Genomic DNA, 25,825 nt, shown 5'->3' with positions numbered 1-25,825 from the left:
TGCAAAGCACTCATGCTCTAGCAAGTTGTGCCAAATAAACAAGCAGCTTTTGCAATACAGAGTGTGCATCTGGTCACTAGTGCTAGTTCATCACCAGATAGAAACACAGAAGCCACTTTCCACATCTGCAGATCACGAGCTTTCAGTTGTATCTGGCATGTGCATAGCCATTCAGTTAGAAAAGGGTTTTCAATGGGCAGCCAGACAGACAAGAACATTATAACAAGGATATAAGTCAAAAGACTGAGGTGATCTCGCTACTCCCAAGCCCACAGAGATCCCATCCCATACCCAGCAAACAGCTGTGTCAGTCTAACCACTGCTTGAAGCTAATAGCAGCTAGACACCATTGCTGGTGCAGGAGTATGGAAACTGCACTGCTAAAATACTCTCTTCTGTAAGGCAGCACCATGGAGTTTATTTGGCTATCGCTTTGACACAGGCTGTCATACAGCAGATATAGGTTGGATCTTTATAAAAGCAGGAGACAGGTGCCATGAAGTTCAGGGACATCAGAAGTTAGTTCATAAGCTCTGGCAGGGGTCTCCTGCCAATGAAACCAAGTGTTCAAGGAAAAGAGCCCCCATCTGGAGCACTCAGACCCCAGGTACAGACAGACAATCTCAAGGCTCACCTGGCTTCCACCTACGATCATCTTCTGTGACCATGTCAACTCCATTGAGTAAATTCTCCCAGAACTCTTGCATGTTCTCTGATTCTGGCAGCTTTCCTGCCAAGCCTGCTATCACCACGTCTTCCATCTCCCAACTCCTCTCTGGAAAAGGAATTTACAGAAGTGAGATCCATAGATCACTAGCCAGGTGAATATTCATGCAAAGAAAAGGTTATGTTGTCCTCAACATGCTGGGAAGGTAGGAAGCACTACCCAAATGTACATTGTAGGAAATTAAATCCTCTCCTACACTGAGATTGTCCATGGAGTCTATAATAATAATAATAATTAAAAAAAAGACAACAAAAATTACCCCCTCCCCACCCAACAGACACTAAGGGGGTCTGAGGATCTCTACTTCCTGTGCCACAACCAGGGGATGGGAACAATTGCAGCAAGAAAATGCCTCCTCCCTTTTGAAGGGTTATTTATTGAATGCTACCAGCACACTTTGAGATGTTCAAACAGACAACGGCATGATGCCTGTCACAAGCAGCTTACGAGTCAAAGCCCTGATCCTAAAATGGGATGTGATCTGTGCAGGCTGACTGCTGTGTTTGGATGGAGTACCAATGAAATTAGTCTACAAAGATCATAATGCAGAATCAGACTGTAAATTTGACACAGTCAACATAGGTTTTAGGTGCAATTTTTATATTAAAACCCCCCAATGCACTACTAATAACTAGGTGATGGACTTAAATCCCACCTCTAGAAACAGGGAATTGGCAGGCTGGTCTGACGTAGTAACGTGAAATTAGAGAAAATGGAGCCCCCTCTCACAAATAGACAACTTCAAAACAGACAGAAGGATGGTCAGCCTTGCAGTTAAGGGAATAGACCAGGACTCAGGAGATTGAGGGCTATGAACTCTACTTAAACAACTCACCTAATAGCTATAGACAAATTCTCTCCTGGGTCGATATATGGGATTTTCAAAAAAACCACCACACACTTAAAAGCATGAGAGCCACTGAAAACCAAACTTTGACTTTCAATGGGATTTGTGCTCCTAGGTCACTTAGGCGCTTTGGAAAATCCCATCCAGTAGTGTTGGTTCTTGATCACCTTTTCCCATGGCTCTAGTGCCAGTACTTGCCTGGTATGGCAAACATCATTTTTGTTCAACTGCCGTTTGCAATTGTTATTGCACTAGGACTGTTTTTTTTTTTTTTTTAATTAAAACTGAAATCCCAAAAGTTCTCTATAAAAAAGGCAGAGAATTCTGGTTTTGCTGGTGACATTTATTCTCATTGCCAGAGAGATGGCATGTATATGAACACACTCAAAGGCCATTGATTCAGGATTTTTTTTTTTTTAGGACATCTTTGAGAACTATTTCAGAAACTCTTACAAAATTGACACCTCTGGGCAAACTGGCTACATGAAATTGATGCTTCTGAGCAAAGTCATTCAAATGGGTTTCTCTTCTATCCAGATACTTTATTCTGTTGCCCAGACAGAACCCACCTTTCCAAATAACTGGAAGCAATCTTGTAGATAGTGTACCTATTTTACAGCAGATCCTGGAATTAAACAGCAGATGCAGAAGGCATTAATGTCCAACAAAAAGCTCAGCCTTCTTGGTTGCAGGGGTTTTGCTGAGATGCAGTTTGGCCAACACACATCACAGGGATAGATTTTGATCTTATTTACATGAGCATAAGTCATCAGTAAATTCTACTAAGGTTAGTGGAGTTACTCCAGATTTATGCTTGTGTAACCACAGCACAAATCTGACCTGTAGAAATGTAACTAACTTATTAGCTCAAGTCCACCCCCACTGGGAGCAAAACCAGGATGGCACCTAACAGGATATTTTAAATTTTCCAACCTAGTATAAAATGCCTCAGGCAATGGGATTTCCACTGCTTCCCTGGGAAATACTACTACAAACTAATTCGTCATGTAATGAGGGGGGTGGGATTCCCACTTCAGTAGACATTGGATCAGGCCCTTTATGAGAAAAACGTTCCCAGAATACAGCTGACAACAATAGGTCAATTAATTAAGCTCAACAAGAGATTTTTTGTTATCTCCATTCACAGAACCTAGTGAGTCAGTTTATTATGAATTATTTGTATTACCATAGTGCAGTGATCGGCACTATTTTTCAAGGGGGGGGCTCACTCTGGCAAAAAAACTTCAATGTGAGAGCCACATCAACTACTAAATTAACAAATCGCTTGCTACTCCTTAATGATTTAATGTTACAGAGCGACTCGTGTAACTAAAACTTTTGTTTGTTTCATTAATATCCACAGTTACGTTCTTATCTGCTTTTTCTCCTGTTTCACTTTCCGATTTTCTCTTCAACGGAATTAGGAATCTATCCATCCTTTCCAGTAACTCACCGGGGCCAAAAAATAATATACGACACAAACGGTTGAACACTCCGAGTTCTACATTGGGTTGCTATGGTAATATTATGGTTGTTATACAATGGATATACTTAGATGTACTTATTGGCGCACATCGTACCATCTGGTCAAGGTGACACGTAAAGGTGGACTTTGATAGGCTCAATACATATTCTAAATGTTAAAAATAAAATAAATTGGAATATAAAATATAGTCAGGGAGCCGCACGTAGGGTCGATGGGAGCTGCCACTGGCTCCTGGGCCTTGCAATGAAGAACACTGCCATAGTGCCTAGGAGCCCTAGTCAAGGACCAGGCTCCCACTAAGGTAGGCACTGTACAAACACTGAAGAAAAACCACAGACCTTGCCCCAGAGATTTTACAACTTAAATATCACACAAGAAAAAGATGGACATGGAAGTACCAAAAAAGACAATATTGGTTAGCAAGATAGACAGTGGTCTCATCATCAGCATCCATTTTTTCATAGGCATCCTCACATTCTTCAGTGAAATCAGCCCTTAGTGGGAGTTCAGACTCCTTTCCTGGGAACACTGACTTTCACGTAAAATAGTTCCATTTCCTGAAGCCCTTGAAGAAGTGTTGCTAGTTTTCAGCACATCCCAAGAAGTTTAGAACTCCTTGGAGAGGCTGAAAACCTGACTGGATCTCTGTAATCCAGCTGAGGGGTTTGCTTACAATACTGTTATCTCTTTATTCAAAGAATAAGAACCAATACATCTGTTAATATCTATGGTTGGATTAACAAATGGGCTGAGTTTTAGGGATTCTCTCCCTCTTATAATATGGTATCTCAAACACCAGAGATTACCTTGTGATAACTAGGAGTCCCTAAATTTCTTGCCTTTAAGGCTTCTGTCACCCCTACCTCTGGTAAATTAAAAACACCAATAAAAAACCCAAGAGATCAAATATTTAGAAGAGTATCTTCTTTCTGTTTTAATATTATCCACGCATGCAGTCTGAGTGCATGCAGCTAATTTTAAATAACTAAAATTACATAACTACTTGTGTATTAAAATCAAGTCTGAGAGTGCTAACTGCAGGTACAGGATGGTGGGGGGAGAAGGGATAAAGAGGATGGGTGTAAGACTGCATTAGGTGGGGCAGATGACCACACAGACTATAGTTTCAGACCACATGAAAGTATACATGGAAAGGAAAAAATTGCTCTAATCTCTAAGACAATATTTACAGAGAAATTTGCTATCTGAAAAGAAATTAAAAGATTTCAGTTCTAGTGACTAGACGAAGAAAATCTCTGTGCTTGTTTCTTGTTGTCACAAAAGTATGTCAGAAAGCCTGTTTTAATCAATGTTATTTATCTATTATTCTTAATCCCCTTTGCATGTATTAATAGGTATATAGCTGTTAATTGTATGAGGGTGGGAAGGCTAAGGAGAGAAAGAAAAAAAATGGTCTTTCTAGATCTGCTTGTGAAATGGGCTTTACTGTGTGTAACTGTCTTCAAAATGGCTGGATGCAGAACATTCACAATGCAGTAAGAGCTCAGCCTCCACCTCCCCTCTTCCCTGCTGCTACCTCACCTATGATGTGCAGCTCCAGAAATCAAAGCTCTAAGCAAGCTTCACTTCTAGGACAGATAACCAAACGCACTTAATCCTTTAATTTTACTTCACCTGTTTTGGTTTTTGAAATCCTCTTTAAACAGAATTATTTGTATTAGTGTAAGAAAATTCAAGTAAATTAAATCTTCTTAGCTAGCTATGAATAGTAAACGAAATTGGGGGGAGAGGGAATACTGCAGGAGGCAGTGCCGTTTTATTCAGAACATAATCTAAGATTACAACTGACTCTCCAAAGAGGCGTACACCGATCCATGTTACACTCAACCGCTCACCAGCACCTGCAGTTGGCACAATCCGAATTACGTTCCACTTGATGTTCAAACACGAAGAATTTCGCACCTATTCTTTGCGCTACCTACTTGCGGAAAGAGGCTGGCGCACATTTACCAAGGCATGGAGCCAGACACTACACGTATTGATCGGCTGCATTTGATGCCTCTGACACAGACTCCAGCGTGAGAACTGGTGCAAGATGGAGCCGCGCCCAGCGAGGGGCTCCCCGCACGAACCGGCCGGGCGGAGGAGAGGCACGGCAGACTGTCGGGGGTCTCCTCAGCCGCGGGGGCAGGGCCATCTTGCTGGTCGGGGAGCCCGAGCGCCGATGCTCCCGGATAACCTGGCGGCCGCTCCCGCTCCAGCCCCGGCCCGGCCCGGCCCGGGCCCGGCCCCCCCCGCACTTTCGCTCTTTATCTCCCCCAGACGCGACGCAATCCTGGCGGCAGCTGAGCCAACGCTGCACCTGCCCAGAGCCCGGCTCCACGCCCGATAACCCTCTACCCCAGCCAGGGCTGTTACCTGGCTCCTGGATCCGAGGTATGGAAAGGCCCCGCTACTGGGGCAGCCGCTGGAGCCTGGCCTCGGAGCGCGCCCGGCGGCAGAGCCGACCCTGGTGTCTAGAGACGGGGATGCCGGGGCCGGAGCCGGGGCCGGGGCCGCGGTGCACCACAGCTCGATGCGGGGCTGGGGCTGGGGCTGCGGCCGCCTGTCCTCTTGTGTCGCGCCGGCCCTGCTCGTGCCTGAGTCGCTCGCTGCCTCCTTCTCGCGCGGTCTCGCTGCCAGCGCTATTTAAGCAGCCGCAGCTCCGGCAGCCACGCCACATGGGCTGACAGCTTTGCTGCTCGGCGCAGTCCAATGAGAGTCAGGGCTGGGCTCCCAGAGCCGGCTCTGGGGCGACGCCGGCCCCCTGGCCGCGGGAGCCTCTCAGCGGGAGGGGGCGGGGCGCAGGCCACGCTCGACTCTGTCGGGCAGACGCTGCCCCTGGGCGCCTCCACTGGCCTGGCCTGGCCTGGCCTCGCCTCGCGCTGGCAGGCGCCGACCCGCGCTCCCCGCGCTCCCCGCGGGCTGCTCTGAGACCCCGAGCCGGTGACGGGCTCGGCCGCGGCCCTCCCCGCGGGACGATGGCTCCTCCTGTGGCGAGGAGGCCTCCGCGGAACCGAACCGAACCGAACCGAACCCGCTGCTAGGGAAGGGTTTACACCGCGTTTCTCTCCGCCGCAGCCCGTCCTGGCCGCTCCCTCCCCTGGCCGCAGCCCCGTTTTCGGGCTCTCCGGTGCTGCCTGCGTTGTGAGCAGACGAGAGCCCGGCCAGGCCGCCCGGCCCGGCCACCTGCCTCAGCCTGCTCCGAGACCGGCCCACGCAGCGAGGGCTTTGGGAGCGGGGGTGCCGCGGCAGAGCACTGCCCGGAGAGCCGAAGGCGCTCGGCGTGGGTGTGGGGGAAAGGCGGACCCTGCCGCTCGGTACCTGCCCCTTGGTCATTCAGAAACCGGGGCTGGCCGCCGGGCGGGCGCAGAGCAAACACTGCGGGGAAGTCGGGGGACACGGCGGGATTTCCCCCCTGCAGAGCTTCCTGCACCCACTCCGTACCCAGAAATGGGCTCTGGGCGGGCTAGGGGCTACCCGACCCGCCCGCTCCCAGAGAGGCCCTGGGGCAGCTGGAGGCCGGGCCTAGGACGGGAGGAAGCTGCCGCTGATGGGGAGAGTGGAGCAACGTCTCGTTTACACCATAGCCGAGTTCTCGCTCCTCAACGAGGTGACTGACATTTACATAAGGGAACATGTCTTGTTAGACGCTCACTCATTGCTCGGTACATCCAATCAGCAGGCAGGGGCGTGTGAAAGGGTGCTGCCGGCCCAATCTCTGGGCCTGTGTGGGTGTTGCTAGGAGATAGGGTGATATGATGACTGTATTAAGGGGACGGCTCTGTTTAGGAAATGAAGCCGCTTGTGATGCAAGAAGCGCCTGTGAATTGCGGCTTATTTCAGGTCATTCACCTCGGGAGAGTGTGATCCCTGGAGGTTACTACAGGTCAAACCTGAAAAGAGACAGTGGGGCAGTGAAATATGCTACAGGGATGACAAGGAGAGTGCTGTGGCACTTTAAAGACTAACACATTTAATTTTTGTAGGCATAAGCTTTCATGAGACTCAGCTCACTTCCTCAGATGCAGAGGATGGTCTCATCCCCTTTGCCCTCCCCCCCCAAGCCCCGAAAAGCTTATTAACACTGGGAAGAAGAGCAGGTAGGGTTAGAGAGAGAAGGACCTAACGCCTCCACCCAGCAGAGCCCAGAGCAGGTTACTCCTTGAAAATGATCCTCATTCTTTTTCTCACTAGAGCTGCAGGGAGAGGCTGGCGTGAGTAGCTAATTCTGCTCTCACTGAGCATTGTGTCACAGCTAGGAGCTTTTTAATTCTTGCTCCCTCTTCACAGTCTGTTAGTGTTAAAAGCCAGTGAACTCCGGCTATCGGGCAATCTGGTTCCCATGAGGCCTCCTGAGACCTTGTGCCAGATTCAATTCTCATTCCCTTCTAGTTGCCTCTCCCTCCTGCCAGCTGCCACCTCTCCCAAAACCCACATGGGCTGTAACTCCCCCAGCCACCCACTTCCCCCCCCCCTCCTCCTAACTCTTGATCCAAGCTGGGAATCAGGGAGCACAGCAGAGGGACTGAGGAAGGTGGTTCTGGCTTTAGAGCCTTAGGGCTCCCACTATAACACCTTCCCTATCTTCAAACCCTGGACACGAAGGTTACTTGTAACTATAGCGTTCAGAGATGGACTCTGCATATTCATGATCCTGGGATGCATTGGCAGTGCAGCTCAGACGGCATAACGCCCCTGGCAGTGCCCCTCAGAGCAGTCACAGGCCCGACCCATCCATCTCCTCAGCCTTCCTGAACATTCTGAAGGTGAGAGTACCAGCCAATCAGAGGGGGTTATACCCCCAGAAAGGGCTCATAGTTGTGGGAGGGTGAAGCTTGTCATCACAGGGCAGAGCTCCAGCCCAGCCAAAATCCCCCCACTTGCTAAAAAAGTCATAAGAGTTGGCATTACTCAGTACAGAAAGGGGCTTAGTGCCATCTGCTGCCTCAGTTCCTTCCACCACCACCTCAAATGAAGATTTCGAAAAGACTGAGGAAAAGACGCACAAGGAAATGTGAGTATGTAGAGTCCACCTCAAAGAACTCCAGTTACAAATAAGGAATCTTCATTTCGTCTTCAAGTGTCTTCTCCATATCCCCACTCATGGGGACAGCAATGGAAGGTAGGACTCAGGTTCCTACATGAATAAGGACTGTAATACTACCCTTTTGAGTGTGCATCAGCTCTGGACACAAGATCCCACATGACATTCTGACAAGTAAGCTGGGGAAATGCAGGTTCTGGGGAACTACCATTAAATGGATACATAACTGGTTAAACAACCACAAACAAAGAGTAACTATTAATGGAAGAATGTCAGCTTGGAAGGAGGTCTCAAGTGGGGTTCCACAGGGATCAGTTCTGGGTCCAGTGTTGTTTAACGTTTTTATTAACCACCTGGATGTAGGACTAGAGAGCATACTGATCAAATATGCTGATGACACAAAGCTGGGGGAAGTACCAGCTAAAATTTAGAGGAATCTTAATAAATTGGAGAACTGGGCTATAGCCAACAAAGACAAATATAAGGTGCTACATATAGGGAATAAAAAATAAATGCACAAATACATATATGAGTCAGCAAATGTGATGCTGTTAGAACAAAAGGAAATGCAATTTTAAATTGCATTAACAGAGGCATTGCATGCAAGTCATAGTATTGCTCTACTCAGTGCTGCTTAGGCCTCAGCTGGAGTACTGTGTCCAATTTTGGTCACCAATGTATAGAAAGGATGTAGAGAAACTGGAAAGGAGCCAGAAATGAGTGACAAAGATAATCAAAGGGATGGAATGCAAGCCATATGCGCAAAGGCTGAAAGAACTGGGTATGTTTAGTTTGGAAAAGGGGAGATTAAGCAGTCTTCAAATACTTGAAAGGCTGCCATAAGAGGCAAGGGATTCAAACTACACTATAGCAGATTTAGATTAAATCTCAGAAAAACTTCCTAACTGTAAGAACAGTAGGACAATGGAACTGCCCTGTTTAAGCTCTTTCACTGGAGGTTTTTAAAAGGGGGCTGAATAGCCATCTGTCTTGAATAGTTTAGACCAGCGGTTCCCAACCTGTGATCTGCGGACACCTGGTGGTCCACGAGGCTACTACAGGGGGTCCGTGGAAAAGAAAAAATAACATCCTCACCAAGGAAATGTATAATTTCAAATAAAACTAGTAGTTTGTGGTGGTCCACGAAATGTTTGGAGGTTGAAAAGTGGTCTGCACACTTGAAAAGTTAGGAACCATTGGTTTAGACGCAAGAAATTCTGCCTCTAGGCAGGGGGTTAGACTAGATGATCCTTGTGGTCCTATCTAACCCCATGATTCCAAATTTTGCACATTTTATAAATGTATGTACAAAGCACCAAGAGGCAAACCTACAAATCTCTGTGATATATAAGGAATGCAATGGAGGGAAACATTGCTCTAGTAGAGTGTGATATAATCCCAAGAGGGCAGAAATAGATCATAGTTAATAGTGTTCCTCTATAAATTGTCTAATCCACCTACATTACATTTGTGAAGAGACAACCTGACCTTTATGATTGGCCACATAAGAAATAAAAAGATTGGAGGACTTGTGAAATCTCTTAGTCCAGTTTGGATAGTAGGGTTAGTATCAAGAGTATTTAACTTTGATTCATCCTTGTAACTGTGAGGGTTAGGAAAGAAAACTGGCAAATGTATTGTCTGGTTAATGTGAAAATCAGATACCAATTTGGGTAAGAATCTAGGGTTATGGCAAAGCACCACCTTGTCTTTGTGAAATATAGTGAAAGATAGATGAGCCATTAGGGCATGTAACTCCCTCACTCATCTGGCTGATGGCATGGCAACTAAGACACACAAACAGAATAGTAAGCAGTCACTGTAGGCTCAAAGGGAGGTTTCATGAAATGAGTTAGAACTAAATTAAATTCCCATAATGGAACCTGATCTTTCACCAGTGGGTAAATTCTGAGAAGCTGTGACCCTTTCGTGCCTAGGGTAGCCACCTGATAATGCCAAGGTCAGGGCAGGCTGCAAAAGGAGAGCAGATTCTCTCAACACTGATGGGTGACACTGAAGTCAGACTTCCCAACCAGCCGCAAACTGTGCTTCTGATTCCCCAAACCAGCCATCAAGCCAGTATACAAATACACACAGTCCCCTTTTACTGCATTTCAGTCTCTGGTTCCCGATCAGCCACTAGGTCCAGTAAAGAGACCAGTTATTTAAACTCTATCCTCTTTACTAAAAAGGTTCCTCCTGACCCCAAAGGGTCAGCTACAGTACCAGATCAATATAAGTTTGGATCTTACCCAAAATATCACGCTGCCAGCCAATCCTTTAGTAACTAAAACTAAAGGTTTATTATAAAAATAAAGAAACAAACCATAAGAGAAATATTAAAGGATTAAAGCAATCAATCAGATACATAAAAAATGATTTGAAAGTCCATATACATCAGGTTTCTAGAAGAATTGTGGAGTTTGCTGGCTTGTATAGTCCCTCTGGTATGCATCCAGTACCTGGATGGGTCTCAGTCCTTTGTTGCACAGCTTCAGTTGCAGATGGCTTGATCCAGAGGTAGATATGTGGCAGAAGCTGAACAGGATTGAAGACAAAATGGATTCCAAGGCTTCTTTCTGCCTTATATATCCTCTGGCCCCTGCCATGCTGCTTGTGGAATTTTACAGGAACCAAAATGGAGTCCAGACTCAAATGGGCAAGTCCTGGTGACTCATCAGGTATATCCCTGGCTTCTCCTCCTGGGCCCCTTGCACCTGGGAATGCCTTTATGGGCCATTAAGCAGGCTATTGTTCTGCAGCCATCCTGTCTGGGGTGTGTCTCAGACAGCATAATTTGAAATACAGATATCTCAAACATATCCATAACTTCCATTACACACATAACACATGAACATAAATATTATCATCTTACTTAGCACATTACAGCCTTTCTAACAGTACCTGACATGGCATAATCTTACATGAATTATGATTTTGACATACTGATCTCAAACAATATACTAAATGCCTCCCGCCCCCAATCCAGCCACCGTGACACCCCCCAACGCAAGAAGGGAATAGAAGGGTGTAGAAGGGAGTAATCAGAGCTCCTGAATACACTTCAAGGGCCCCCTGATCCAGCCAGCGTGACAGAAGCTCTTTTGTAAATTTTGACTGTATAGTATACAAAGACAGCTCTATTATCTATGAGTACATGGTGTGGTGAAAGAGCTGCTAAGTGACCTTTTACAGATGATATAAGGAGGGTTGAAACTTTAACTGAAATAAATATTCTAGGATAAATTGAATTGGCACTAAAAGTGGAGGTACAGATTTGCCCTGCATCCACTTCATAAATCTAGCCCCTTTGAAATCATAATGCTTTCTAATTGGTTATTTTCTTGCATTAAGTAACATTTGTTACACCTCTAAATGGCAAGATTTTGCAAAGTCTTTTAAAGTTGTATAGCCCACGCTATCTGGTGCAGTGATAAAGGAACTGGATGGTAAAACTTGCCCTTCTGTTGGGACAAAAAATCCAGTAACATCAGAAGTCTGTACATTTCCTTAGAAAGTTCCAGGAGTGTACCACTGTTGTTTTGCCCATGTCAAAGCCACTAATATCCTGGCTTCCTCTTATCCTTTTTATCACCTTTTAAATAAACAGAAAGTGGGGGAAAGCGTATAATGGCCCTTTCCCCAATTCACAAGAAAGGCATCTGGATATGGACAAACCATCTCTGCCCATTCTCAAGCAGAATGGAAGGCACTTTCTGGACATACACCTGTTTGCTACGAGGTGCAATACAAACTCTCCCAAGTTGAATATGTCATTTTTGTAACTCCATCACACTTGTGTAACTCCATCACATCTCTGCTAAGTTAATCCACTAGGCTGTTGTTCTTATCCACTAAGTGAACAGCAGTGGAATAAAGGCTGTGCTCAGTACACCAATCCCAAAACTAGACTGTTTCCTTTCCTTGCACAGTTGGGAAGAGTGAGCTCCTGTTTGTTGATGTAATACATTGCTGTTGTATTGTCCATGACCCGGTACTACTCTTTGATAAATCTGAGGAAGAAAGGACTTGAGAGCCATACAAATCACTTTAAATTCCAGAATATTTACATGTAGTCTCTTCTCTTGAAAGCTCCAATTACCTTGAATCATAAGAGTGCTCATCTCCTTTTGTATGCATCTGATGTAACTGTCATTGATAGAGCTGGAGGGGTGAACCACAGCCCTTTCAGAACATTTGCACTTTGAGTTCCCCATGTCAAAGATAGTAGAATAGATAGAGAAAGGATGTTGACACAGAGTGATGTCAAACCAGAGGACTGACATTCAAACCTGAAGTTCTTTGATGTAGCATCCAAAACATCAACTACTAGATGGGTGGTTTCTTCCAAAGTTATAGACAGAAATTTCAAAGCCATAGCCATCCTGTTCACAGGCTTGTTAAATATAAAGCACTCTCAGAAGGAGGGGAAGAAGCAGTACTGCAACATTTTCATCAGGCAAATAATCAGTTTCCACTTCAGGTTCCATAGCCTCTTCCTCCTCCAACAGAATGTCAGGAACTATGGTGGGAGACTGATCTTTAAATCCAGGAGCAGTATCTGGATCCAAGAACCTTGAATCTGATGGACAAACTTTTCCTTGACCCTTAAGGGGGAAAGGTATTTCTACACCAATGAGGCTGTGGAGTTTCTCTGTGGTATAGAGATGACTGCTGATAGAGCTATACAGACCATGGTGAAACTTGCCAGTCTGGCCAGCATGCACCCTTTGGCACCATCTCATAGCCTGGAGCGTAAAACAGTGTATGAGGTCCATATCTGGAAGAACCCTTTGTGTTCTGAGGGTAAAATCTTGGAGGGAACTCCAGCTTAACCCAATCCGGTTCTTCTGACTCTGGAGACACAACTGGAGAAACTATATGATCTAGCATGTGTAAGATCTCAAAAGGTGAGATCATCTTACTAGGAAAACCTGAAGGTGATTTAGGGAGTGGTAAGGAAGTGTCTATAGAAAAATGAGACAATTTTTCTGATCTCTTGCTGTTTCTTAGGAGTAGAGAGCTGAGAAAGATAATTTGCAGGAGCTTTCCTCTTCTCTCCTTTAGCTAGGGAGTCTCACTGTTTCAGTACACAACAAGACTGCAAATCTCCACAGTGAAGTTCCACTACCACAATAAACTGATGCTGCTGAAGAAACTGTTAGTTCCAGGGCTGCCTTCAGATCCAATAGTGCTCTTGGAACTGTTAACTGAGATTCACACAGAGATTCAATCTGATCAGCTCTGTTCAGTTTAGGATCTGACAGGTCTGAGGAATATCCTTGGTGTGACTTGGCCCTGGTAACCGGAGCCTTCTTTTCTTTGCCATCTTCTTTGGAACTAAATAAAACTGATCCAGTGGCTTTTCTCTCAGCGTGGCTCTTATCTCAGAACCTGATGTCAGTGGTGCCTTCAAGGCTTTTTCTGTTGGATCTAGTGACCAAGGAACCAACCATACAGACATGGTGGAACTCAATCCTGGAGCTGAGTCTGGAGTCTTCAATGCTGCTCTTCTTCTTTAATCCAGTTGTGTCCAGAGCTGGCACTAGTCTTTGTCTTGCATTTGTATCCTTCCCCAGTTCTTTTCCCACTCCTCATGATCTGTTATTTCTGTTGTCTAATTACAGTCCAATCTTGCACGATGTCGAGTGCTCTCCTATTCCATTGTTTTCAACAGATGTACAGCATGCTCAGCATCACAGGATCAGGCTTTTAGGCCTTGTCTACACTATACTTTTTTTTTTTTTTTTAATCTCCTACCATTGCCAACATAGGTGAAAATGCACCAAGGTATGAATGGTGGGAAATTTTAGTGGAACAGGTCCAGCTTGAATATGACCTACTGTGGGCAGGACCTCTATGCTCATCTGTAACATCATCTGCTACAAATGAAGATAAAGGTCCTGATGATGCTACCATCATTTGTATCATCCTCTCATAGCATCATTGGTGCTATATACTTTCTTTTTTTATGTACTTTGCTAGTAACAATCAAGTACTTACCTTTGCTTTTCTTCTACCTTTTCCATTCCCCTGTAGTCACCCGGAGTTGTCCTTTTCATTCTTTTTCGTAGTATTTGCTTTTTGTTCAGTAGGTCAGTAACGTCCATAGTGTCACTTTATCAGTCTTCTCATCTGCCTTTTATTTTGAAAAGGTTTGAAGTGTGTCTTAGTTGCTTGTTCTTGAAAGAAAAATTGCAATGATAATTACTTGCTAAATATATGAAAAAGGAATTTTCAAAGCAGCTTTTAGAAATACCTCTCTACTAGATGGGAGCTTATCATATGATGGGGTGCAAGCAATACATCCCGTACAAGTTATCTGGATACTGTTGTACCTACTGCTTGTATGCTTGTTGTACCATTCTTGCTGGCTCAACACTAATTTGAGTTATTCTCTGTTCATGGTAACCGCAATAAAATAAAATTCTGTCTTTTACTATCAAAAGAAGAAAATGGAATGGGATCAGCCAAAAACAACACTTGCCACCATCTATGGTTTGGTAAATAAAAAGTTGCTCAGGGAAGCTGAATGAACAAAAATTGACTTCCTGGCAAGGGATCTGCATGAACAGGCATTCCAGGTGATAGATTTTAAAATCCAAAGCAACTTTTGAAATCTGCAGCTCATGAGCTAACACCCAGTGTACAGGACATACAGATCAGTTTAGAAGGAAAAGAGTTTTCCAAGGGTCAATCGGATGTAAGAATGTTAATACAACAATTCATTGAATGGGAGCGTGGCTTTCCTCTTTAGAGTTTCACCATGTTAATGTTTCAGTCTTGCCCTTCTCAGCAGAATGCAGAACCACATCATACGAAGATGCTCTGAATCTTCATGTTCAAATTGAAACCATTGGAAATCGGAGTTTCAGAGTTGCTGTAATGTCTATTCTATAATTATTTTAAAACTTTTGAATACAGGAAAATATATTAGAAATGTCTAACAATAGCTTGTTGCAACTATGGTCTGATCAGGGGGCCAAAATTCCTCTGCTTGCTGGAAACCACTGTGTTTTGAGTTGCAGTTACAGCTTATTAAGGCTCTAGGTGAGGGGAATGCATCATATTGCTCTGCTCCATGAAGAAACAATATAAAAAATATTTAATCTGATGATAGGACCTTCAAGTAAAATAAATTGGGAAAGGGCACAGAAGACACCTAAGATCCAGTACTGACTTGGTAAAAGCCCAAGGGAATAATAGCCTGTAAGTTGCAATTTATTACTGTTATTTATATTACCATAGCACCTATATGTTAAGGCAAAATTTTTAATAGAACATTGAACAATTTTTTCAAGTTGTTCTTGAGCTGCCTACTGCCATGCCTTACAACCTTGTACTGTGTTCTTGTCAGATCTCAAACTTAAGCAGAGTTGTTTAGAGACAGAATTTGAACAGAAGGCCTTCAAGGAGCACCTGTGTGCTGCAGGAAGAAGTGCAAATGATTCAGTAGGTCATTCTTTTTTCTTAGACTCGTATCCTGCAAACACACATATTCTTAATTTTACTACCACAAGTAGTCCTATTCTTTTCAATGGGACCACTCACAGTAGTAAAGTTAAGCACCTGAATAAGTGTTTGTAGAGTCAGAGCTTTAGCACCAAACCAATATCCCAGCTTGCTGCAATACTATTGGAGGTGTCATCCTGCCATTTTCCAAATGAAACAAAACAGAGATCCTGCTAAGTCATGATCATTAAAATTCCATAACATTTTTCATAAGTACAGTGGTGTGCTGGTCTAATTACACTTAACATTTTTCCTGCAGTTTCAGGTGGAAACACTTCCATGCTACACAGGTGTGTTATAATGCTTAGTTATTTGTATAATGCTTTTAGTTCATCTGGTGAAAGATTCTAAGTATTATTAATGGGCCTGATTCTCACAGTCTTGAAACTTGTGAAGTCACTTACACTTATGCTAACCCATACTGCCAGTGTGAGTGGAGAATTCTGGTTTGGAAGCATTTTATGCCCATTCTGCACAAGCATAAATGACGACAGAAGGTACAAGGCAGGGCAGGCCCAATCTCTTTATATCCCTCGCTTTAAAATGAACATTAAGCAGCTACAGAAAATGAGTGTAGTATTAGTAAACATAGGAAACTAGCATGCTAAGGCATCTCACAGAGATACATTTTCCCGTCTTACCCACTCCAGTGTTTCTTTTCAACATAATTCTGCTAAAAACTGCAAGCTCTATCTAACGGCACGAGGGTTTAAATCTTTAGTAGCTGGGCATCTATAACAACTCCAGGTAGCAGAATGAACTGATATTTAATAAACATCAAACAAATAAAATAGGGTCTAATATCAAAATGGTACCTCACCCCCTTCCCTGTCCCCTGGAGATGTGCAGAGAGGAGTCAAAGGTGTAAAAGGAGCCAAAACAAGGGCCTCTGGACATTCAGAGAACTGTCTAGTTTTGATTGTACTTTTTCAGTCATGCTGATTGGCTGTCCAACACTCTTCCTCCTCTCCCCAATGCCCCCTCTTCAACTGAGCGTCACTTCACACTTGCCTCGCTTACCCTCTCCTCCCCTGCCCTGTTCCCCTCACCTCCTTCCCTTCCCTTTTGTTTCCATTTAACTTATCCCCTCCTAAGGAAATGCACCGAAAATAAGTAAGTGAACAAATAAACAAACAATAAACCATAGAACTAACATGACATTAGCTGTCATCACACTGTTCATTCTGCTGGTGTGTTCTATCAATTCCTCCACCCTGTGTCTGTCTGTTCTATTTAGACTGTAAGCTCTTAGGAGCAGGAACAGTCTACTACTCAGAGTTTGTACAGGACCCAGCACAATGGGGGCTATTTGTGGTTGGCCCTTAGGCACTATCAGAATAAACATGTTACATAATAAAATAAAAATTAATTTTATATAATTAACAAGAAGGATGGTGTTGTCTAATCAGTCTCACCATGGTCATAGTTCATTTCCTCCTTTAACCTGCAGCATGAATCAGGCTACTTGCTCTTCTCTTTTCTAATTCCAAACAACCCAACTTTACTGCATGTCACTGACATATAAAGAAGAGCATCACAGTAAGCAATTTAATATTTTCATTTGATCATAAGCTTAAAAATAAACATGAGATTATTAGTGCAAAATTTACTGTCAAAGATATCAATCTTTAACATTGTAGTTCCGGATTTTTTGCATCTGGTGGGAGATTTTTGACTTCATGGGATGAGTGTGAGATGATTTGTTGGCTGTTAACTTTGGCTGAACTTCAAAGCTAGTTCCTTTAATTGTCAAGTCAGCAGCTGGTGCTCTTTTTCGATCCCCAGCTTCGAAGTTTTGCTGAGACTCTTCAAACCTCTTGGCTGCATGGGTAGCTTTGAATTCTACTGCACAAAGAAAGGGAAAGAATTTATTTGTACTTCCATTTGCAGTTATGAATTAAGACCGAAGAGTTGAGGAAAATGGGGTTACTTACCGTCAGTACCTTTTGTTCTCTGAATGTATTGCCTTCATAAAGCCACACAGTAGCATAACATGTTGGGCCCGGTAACCAGCTTTGAGCAATAGTCACAGTTGGGGGCATGTAGATGTCTATTAAACCCTGCACCCTATTGATTGATGGTATAAATTTTGTGCTCTATTTGACTCTCAGTTCCTCTTCATGTCCTAAACCTATTTAATTCTGGGTTGTGTAGCAGAGGGGAGTCAATTCAGTAGGTGAACAAGAGTCACTGCTCTGTCCAAGTACTGCTTTGACATCCAGGGTGTGCAACCTCACTCCGCATCATGGCTCTGGGGCTTTGGGAAAAACACATACAGCGATATTAAGTGATATGATATGAAAATAAAGATATAACCGTGGTTAGATATTTGAGTTGAGACCTAAATACTGGTTTAACATTGTGGACTAAGGTAGAATTGGCCAGCAGGCCCTGCAACTCTGAGATCCACCTGTGGAGAAAACCACCACCAGGAATGAGACCTTCAGCAAGAGGTGGTACAAGGAGAAAGATCCCAATGGCTCAAAGAGCATTTCCATTAATTTGTTCAACATCAAACTCAAATTCAAAGGATGAGTAGTTTCCTGATGAAAAGGTACAAATCTGTGAGCCACTTTAAAAATTATTTCATCAGGAGATGGATGCACCAAGGTCCATTTTGCTGGGACATAGTAGGCTGAAATAAACGTTTGAAGTTGTCAACAATACCTTTGACCACACCAGAGAGAAAGAAGAAAGTCTAAGATAACTGAAACTGGGATGATACCAAATCAAGACTTCTACTCTGAGCAAAACTTTTAAACAAGTTCTGTGTAACAGCATAATACTTCATGGTGGATGGATTCCAGGAGGGCTGCCTTATTCTCCTCAGACAAGCGTTAAGGACATGCTGACTTAAAATCCTAGCAGTCATGCTATCAAGTAAAATGACATGAGGTTCAAATACCCCACCATGCCATTCTGCTGGGATGAGAGATCTTAACTCAGGGAAAGACAAAGATTGACTGGATAATCTTTACACAGGCACAGAAGCTCCAAGAACTAGGTCTGCCACACACAGGCTCAATCTGTTGAATCCTCCTCAGAACTCTGGAGGTGAGAGGAAATGGAGGAAAAGTGTAAAGGTGCACTTTACCTCTATGTATCAGAAAGACATGATACACACTATATGTCCTTGCCCACTTTCAAGCAGAATTTTAACCCCCAGTTGTTCTAATGTATAGCAAACAAGTATGTGTAGGGAAGGCCCTCACTTGGTAAAACACTTAGGGGTTGAGTGACCACTTGTAATGATCCGCACCCTTTCAATTGAGGTTATTGCCTATGGTGTTTTTATATCGGTCGGTGCAGAGGAAAGATTGTGGGTTTGGTTGGTTTTTTAACCTGGAGTTCCAGAATTTCTATTTTTGTGAGAATATTTCTAGTTTTGTGAGACTCCCTGGGCAAAGCTACGACATGAATATCAACAGCTGTAGCTCTTCTACCCACCAAATTTTGAAAAGATTCGGATGTCACTTAGAGGAAACAAGGGAGCAGTTATCATGGGATGAGGTACAAGAAGAGCATTCCAAGGACTGTCTCACTGGATCCTCCGGATATTCTAGTGTGTGTGTGTATATATATATGTGTGTGTGTGTTATTATACTATGCTCATCACTATGGTATCTTTGTGCTGCCCAGTCATACATTAAGCAAGGTGATTAATCTCTCTCAGGTGTTGTTTGTTCTCTCATTCTCTTGTCAGGGGGACAAGGGTGTACAGTGGAATGTTTTGTTTTGGCAGGGTTTTTTGTTTAAAATATACACATTTCTATGTGTTTATTAGAGAAGGTAAGGTCAAAGAAGCACACCTTGCATTTGGAGCAAAAAGTGGTGAAGTTTGTGATGGTCCTTAATTCCCTGTGAAAAGTTAATTTCATAGACGTGGATCAGCCCCTGAGAAACTTCTGTGTTCCGCATGGATGAGCTTTACCTATATTGTAAAATGTTCCATTGTGCTAGAGAAGCAGAATTGTTGACTATGATCTGTACCGTGGACCTTTAGACAATATTTTAGATACCGTGGGCCCTGCCCATTGAGTGCTTTGAGGATAAGAATCCAGACCTTAAACTTGATTCAGTGTGGAGGACAGGTGTGATGTGTGTGCAGTGGCCAGTGTTGCAGAGGAGACACTCTGCAGTGTTCTATGCTAGTTGGCATTTCCTCAGCACTGACGGTTTAATGCCCAGGTATACTGTATTGCTGTAGTTCAGATGGGAGGTGATAAAGGCATGAATAACTAAGGCCATGTGATCATCTGTCAGGACAGGATGGAGTCTCCTAGCCAACAAAAGAAGTAAAAAACACTACTTGCTTATGCTGTTGTGTGAGAGCTTAGCAACAATGAAGAATCCAGGCGTACTGCTAAATTATGATCCAAACTGATCAATTGTGGATGTGTGGCTTCAACCAAAAGAAACTGCACAGTGGCTGTAAACTCTAAATACTTGAGCCCACCAGCATCACCTCTGTCTTACTTGGGTTCAGTTTTAAACAGCTGTTCTTCATCCATTAGCTGATTTTGTCCAACATCTGGGCCATTTCAGTAGTAGTGGTATGGTTGTATGTACTGATGGATAGGTACAGCCATGTTATCTAAATGTTGCTGGAACTTGAGTCCATGTTCTCTGTCCAGCTCACCTAGTGGCTGCATGTATATTGAACCAGACCCAGAGAAATAATTGATCCTATGGGTTTCCACAAATGATGGGTCTAGTAGAGGAAGCAGAGTTTCCCATCACTACCCATTGGATGTATCCCTCCAGGAAAGGCTCAAGCCATTTTAGTGCATTACCTCAGACTCCTACCACCACTCTCAGGCAAGACAGCAGTATCTCATGGTCACCTACATAAAATGCTGCGGACAGATCCAGAAGGATGAGAATGGATGTCTGTGCTCTATCCACTCACAGTGTAACTAAAGCAGTTTCAGTCTCATTTCTAGCCTGACTCCAGATTGTGCTGGATCTAGAATGTTAACTTCAATTAGATGCACTTAAAATTGGTTTTTGCCTAGCATCTCTGTGAGCTTGCTCAGGCATAAAAGATGTGACATTGAACATTAGGTTGTCTAGAATCAGCATATTCAGGGTGGAATTCTTCAGTGTTGGTTTGGAGAATTGTATGTTTGAAGGAGAAAGAGAAGATTCAATCCCTAAATGAGGCACTGGCTATTTTGATCATGAGTTGCACCAGTTGCTTGTAACTCTCTTTTACAAGCCAGTGATTCATGGGTCAGATTTGACTCCACATAAGATAATACTACTGATCCCCAACTCAGTTTGGGGGACTGAAAGATTCCCATAGGAACCTTCACCTCCTTCATGGGAGAAGATGTCCTGGATGAACATCATCATTCTTCAATGAGGAGACCACTGATATGGGAAGCAGAGGACACAGGGCCAAAACCCCCAATCTCTATAGTATCTACATGGAAGAAAATCTAGGTAAGATTTAAACTCTGGAAGGTGTCTAAGCGGACATATAAGGCTCCAAATATTTTTCTTTGCTTTAATTAGGTTCCTCCTCATCAGGAGCTACAGTACAATGGGATGGCATCTACTTATCTTGGATCCAAGGCCACAGTACTGAGTTCAGTTTCACGGGCTCCACAGATCAGATTATGGTACCAGTCTAGCCTTGAAATAAAGTTCCTTCAGCACTAAGGGCTCATCAGCATAATGCTGTGGGGATAACTGTTTCAAAAGGAAATTTTGGAGGAACCAATCCAATGGATCCAAAGGGGGAGTAGCCAGGGTTCATCAGCACTGATAGTTCCAAGACATCCAGCATTCCTTCCCTCATTGTCTTCTTTGACTCCTAGCACTTTGGACAAACAGATCTGATGGGTAATGGATAACTGATCCAACCTGTTTGGCTCAGAAGAGGCCTTATTTTTCTTGGGAACCCTGTGATTCACAGAAGCAGATGCAGGTCTTTTTGCTGAAGTATGTGGCTTCTTGGAGCTGCTGGAACTGTAAAGAGGTGTTTTCTTCAGCTTCATCTGAAGAACTCTGATCTTTAGCTGGAAGAACTTCCTTCGATGGTTCCAGAAGTGTTTACAACAGGACAATCCCCTCTCTCATCTTGGGATTTTGGAATTAATGAAGGCTCAACAGCCACACTGTTTGTATATGGAGTGACTTCTTTAGGAGAAGGTTCCTCAGACTCATGTGAAAAGGACCTGGAGGTAACAGTGGAAAAGAAGCTGGATATGAGTCAGCAGTGTGCCCTGGTTGCCAAGAAGGCTAATAGCATATTGGGCTGCATTAGTAGGAGCATTGCCAGCAGATCACGGGAAGTGATTATTCCCCTCTATTCGGCATTGGTGAGGCCACAATTGGAGTACTGTGTCCAGTTTTGGGCCCCCCACTACAAAAAGGATGTGGAGAAGTTGGAGAGAGTCCAGCGGAGGGCAACAAAAATGATTAGGGGGCTGGAGCACAAGACTTATGAGGAGAGGCTGAGGGAACTAGGCTTGTTTAGTCTGCAGAAGAGAAGAATGAGGGGGGATTTGATAGCAGCCTTTAACTACGTGAAAGGGGGTTCCAGGGAGGATGGAGCTAGGCTGTTCTCAGTGGTGACAGAACAAGGAGCAACGGTCTCAAGTTGCAGTGGAGGAGGTCTAGGTTGGACATTAGAAAAAAGTTTTTCACTAGGAGGGTGGTGAAGCACTGGAATGGGTTGCCTAGGGAGGTGGTGGAATCTCCATCTTTAGAGGTTTTTAAGCTGCGGCTTGACAAAACCCTCGCTGGGATTATTTAGTTGAGGTTGGTCCTGCTTTGAGCAGGGGGTTGGATTAGATGACCTCCTGAGGTCCCTTCCAATTCTATGATTCTATGTGCTACTACAATCTCCTGCAGGAGCAGGTTCCAGAACAGAGTTTTATGATCATCTTTGGCAAGGCCTTACAGGCATCACAGCCCTATACTAAATGCCTTTCCCTGAGAAATGAGAACTAAAAGGTACTTTTCAAGTCCAGTTGAAGGGGGAAACATAGTGGGGCAAGGAGAACATTCCTTAAACCCTGTTTTCCTACACAGATCCACCATCTTGGGCCAGGCCTGAGACAACACAAAACCAACACAAATTTGATGAGAACTAGGAAAATAATCAAATTCAGACTAAAGTGTACAGTGTGCCTATACAAACTACTTACAAATATTTACAACTATTTTGTGCAAACTAATAGGCAGGAGAAAGAGAAGTTGGTTCTGTGACTGCTCCGGAAACTGTTAGAGGGCATGGAGTATTTACACACCAGTACATGAAATGTAGGCCACTTGGAACATGTGCGCATGCCCTTTAACAGCCAACTACTCTCAAAAATGCTTCTGTGGCCACATCGTTAGACATATGATCGCTACGATGGGGCTCTGTGGAGGCTGAGTCATGAAAGAGAAGTACATTTTCACTTCTTTTGGCCATTAATAGAAAGAACAGCAAACACTTAACACAATATTGACAATAAAGGGGAAGGAACTCAGGCCAAAACAGGGAAAGAAGAGCTTAAAGAATGCTTAAATAAGTTATATAACTCAGCAGGGCCTGAAAAAACAAATACACAGATGCACAAATACAAAAGGGGGAAACCTGGCTTGGCAGCAGCACTGCTGAGTAGGATCTGGGAGTTGTGATGGATCACAACCTCAGCATGAGTCAGCAATGCGATGCTGTTGCAAATAAAGCAAATGGAATTTTGGGTTGCATTAACAAAGGCATAGCATGCAAGTCACAGGAGGTGATAGTACCACTCTACTCGGCGCTGGTTAGGCCTCAGCTGGAGTACTGTGTCCAATTTGGTCATCAATGTATAGAAAGGATGTAGAGAAACAGGAAAGGATCCAGAGGCGAGCAACAAAGATGATCAAAAGGATGGAATGCAAGCCATATGAGCAAAGGCTCAAAGAACTGGTTATGTTTAGTTTGGAAAAGAAGAGATTAAGGGGGCATATGATAGTGGTCTTCAGATACTTGAAAGGCTGCCATAAAAAAAGATGGAGAAAAGTTGTTTTCTCTTGCCACAAATGGCAGGAGAAGAGGCCATAGGTTCAAATTACAGCATAGCAGATTTAGATTAAATCTCAGGAAAAACTTCCTAACTGTAAGAACAGTAGGACAATGGAACAAACTGCCTCAGGAGGTTGTGGAAGCTCCTTCACTGGAGGTTTTCAAAAGGAGGCTGGATAGTCATCTGTCTTGAATGGTTTAGATACAACAAATCCTGCATCTTGGCAGGGGGTTAGACTAGATGATCCTTGTGGTCTCTTCGAACCCTATGGTTATATGCTTCTATGATCCTAGAGTTCTTAAGGAACTAGCTAAACATCTCAGAACCATTAGCAATTATTTTCAAGAACCCATGGACGACAGATGAGGGTGAGGTCCCAGAGGACTGGAGAAGGACAATCATATTATTTATCTTTACAAATGTGAACAAAGAGGACCTGGGATTTATAGACCAGTTATCCTAACTTCAATATCAGAAAGATACTGGAACAAATGACAAAACAATCAATTTGTAAGCACCTACTGGATGGTAGGGTGATAAGTAACTGCCAACATGGATTTATCAAGAACAGATCGTGCCAGACTAACCTAATTTCCTTCTTTGACAGAGTTACTGACCTAGTGCATGGGGGGGAAGCAGTAGATGTAATATATCTTGATTTTTGTAAGGCTTTTGACATAGCCCTACATAACATTCTCATAAGTAAAGTAGGGAAATGTGATCTAGATGAAATTATTATACAATATGAATCAATCGCTAAAATCACTAATATAATTCTGGGGTGTATTAACAGAGGTTCGTATGTAAGACACGGAAGGTAATTCTGCTCTACTCAGCACTGGTGAGGCCTCAGCTGGAGTACTGTGTCCAGTTTTGAGCACCACACTTTAAGAAATATATGAACATATTGGAGTGAGTCCAGAGGAGAGCAACAAAAATAAAAGGTTTAGAAAACATTACCCATGAGGAAAGATTGAAAGACTTGGGTGTGTTTAATCTGGAGAAAAACAGACTAAGGGGAGATCTGATAAACGGTTAAGGGTTGTTACAAAGGGGACAATGATCAGTTGTTTTCCTTGTCCACCGAGGGAAGGACAAAGAGTAAACAGCTTAGGTTGCAGCAAGGGACATTTAGGTTGGATATTAGGAAAAGCTTTTGAACTATAAGGGTAGATAAGCACCGGAATAGGTTATCTAGGGAGGCTGTGGAATCTCTGTCACTGGAGATTTTTAAGAACAGATTGCACAAGCACCTAATAGGGATGGTCTAGGTATACTTTACCCAGACTACATGCAGGAGATGGACTAATCTGAATGCTCCTCGTTTGAGGCGGAAATGATCAAGGGTGAATACCCAAAAATTATGGATGCTATTTAAAACAAAAATGTTTGCAAGAGGGCACCAAAGTAAGGGCAGGAAAAACTCCATTTGCCAGATTCTGCCTGGTACAATACACATCTCAAAAGGGCCTTTGATACAAAAAGTTATGATATCAGAAAGATATGCTATAGGTGGTAAATTTTCAGAAGGGGGCCTGAGGCCTGGTTTCTCTTTTAGCAGGTGTAAATCTGAATACAAATAAAACTTCCAAAGTGACTTAGGAATTTAAGGCCCAATTTCTAAAGTGACATAGGCTCTTAGGAGCCTGAGTCTCATTGAAAGTCAATGGGACTTTGGCCAAGTGCCTAAATCACTACTGAAAATGGTTCTTAAGCTTCTAAATCGCATAGGTTTGTTTTAAAATTTTACCTTACATCTGATTTGTGACCACATTCTGAGATTTGTGCCTGCAGCTGAATTCTGGGTAGATATTTTGTATATGCACGTTGAATCTGCAAAAAGCAGGCTTTCCTGCTGAAATGTAGGCCCTGTGTGTATGTATGTGTGTTTAGCATTGCCATCTTTGCTGCAGAAACATTGAATTGCTTGCCATCAGGAATAACTCCAGGTCAGGCTGGCAGAACGTTTAAGTGTAGAAAGCAAAACCTGGGCTAATTAGTTAATATTTGTAAAGCACTTTGAAGATGAAAAGTTTTGCTTAACATAGATCAGAAATAGTGAGTCCTCCTCTACCTAGAGCCAGAAAGAAGTAGAAATCTCTCTTAGTTAATGTTTTACCCAACATCTCTGCCATGGCTGGCTTTTTACCTACATGGCTAACTCTTAAAAGTCCAACAGTCTGAAGTCAAAGCTGTT

General features: G+C 43.5%; 2 protein-coding genes across 7 annotated transcripts in view; both read right to left on the bottom strand.

Moving 5' to 3' along the window:
• FASN (fatty acid synthase) overlaps positions 1 to 6,880 on the bottom strand; it is a 71,848-nt gene extending 64,968 nt beyond the window's left edge. The window contains exons 1-2 of the mRNA XM_067547110.1: positions 5,440 to 6,880; positions 635 to 775 (exon numbers count right to left, since the gene is read on the bottom strand). Of these exons, the coding sequence (XP_067403211.1) occupies positions 635 to 761 (127 nt within the window). The 5' untranslated portion in view covers positions 762 to 775; positions 5,440 to 6,880. The remainder of the gene's footprint in view (positions 1 to 634; positions 776 to 5,439) is intronic.
• A 10,282-nt stretch (positions 6,881 to 17,162) lies between these two features.
• CCDC57 (coiled-coil domain containing 57) overlaps positions 17,163 to 25,825 on the bottom strand; it is a 109,754-nt gene continuing 101,091 nt past the window's right edge. For 3 of the 6 annotated variants that reach the window (XM_067547786.1, XM_067547789.1, XM_067547787.1), the window contains one exon: positions 17,163 to 17,464. In XM_067547786.1, the coding sequence (XP_067403887.1) occupies positions 17,241 to 17,464 (224 nt within the window). In that variant the 3' untranslated portion in view covers positions 17,163 to 17,240. The remainder of the gene's footprint in view (positions 17,465 to 25,825) is intronic. The other 3 variants (XM_067547788.1, XM_067547790.1, XM_067547791.1) reach the window with 2 other exon arrangements.

Source organism: Emydura macquarii, unplaced genomic scaffold (assembly GCF_026122565.2).
Source record: "Emydura macquarii macquarii isolate MOO-44397 ecotype Brisbane River unplaced genomic scaffold, CSIRO-AGI_Emac_v2 contig_1230, whole genome shotgun sequence".
NCBI classification, from domain to species: Eukaryota; Metazoa; Chordata; order Testudines; family Chelidae; genus Emydura; species Emydura macquarii.
This window is presented reverse-complemented; position numbering and strand designations above follow the sequence as displayed.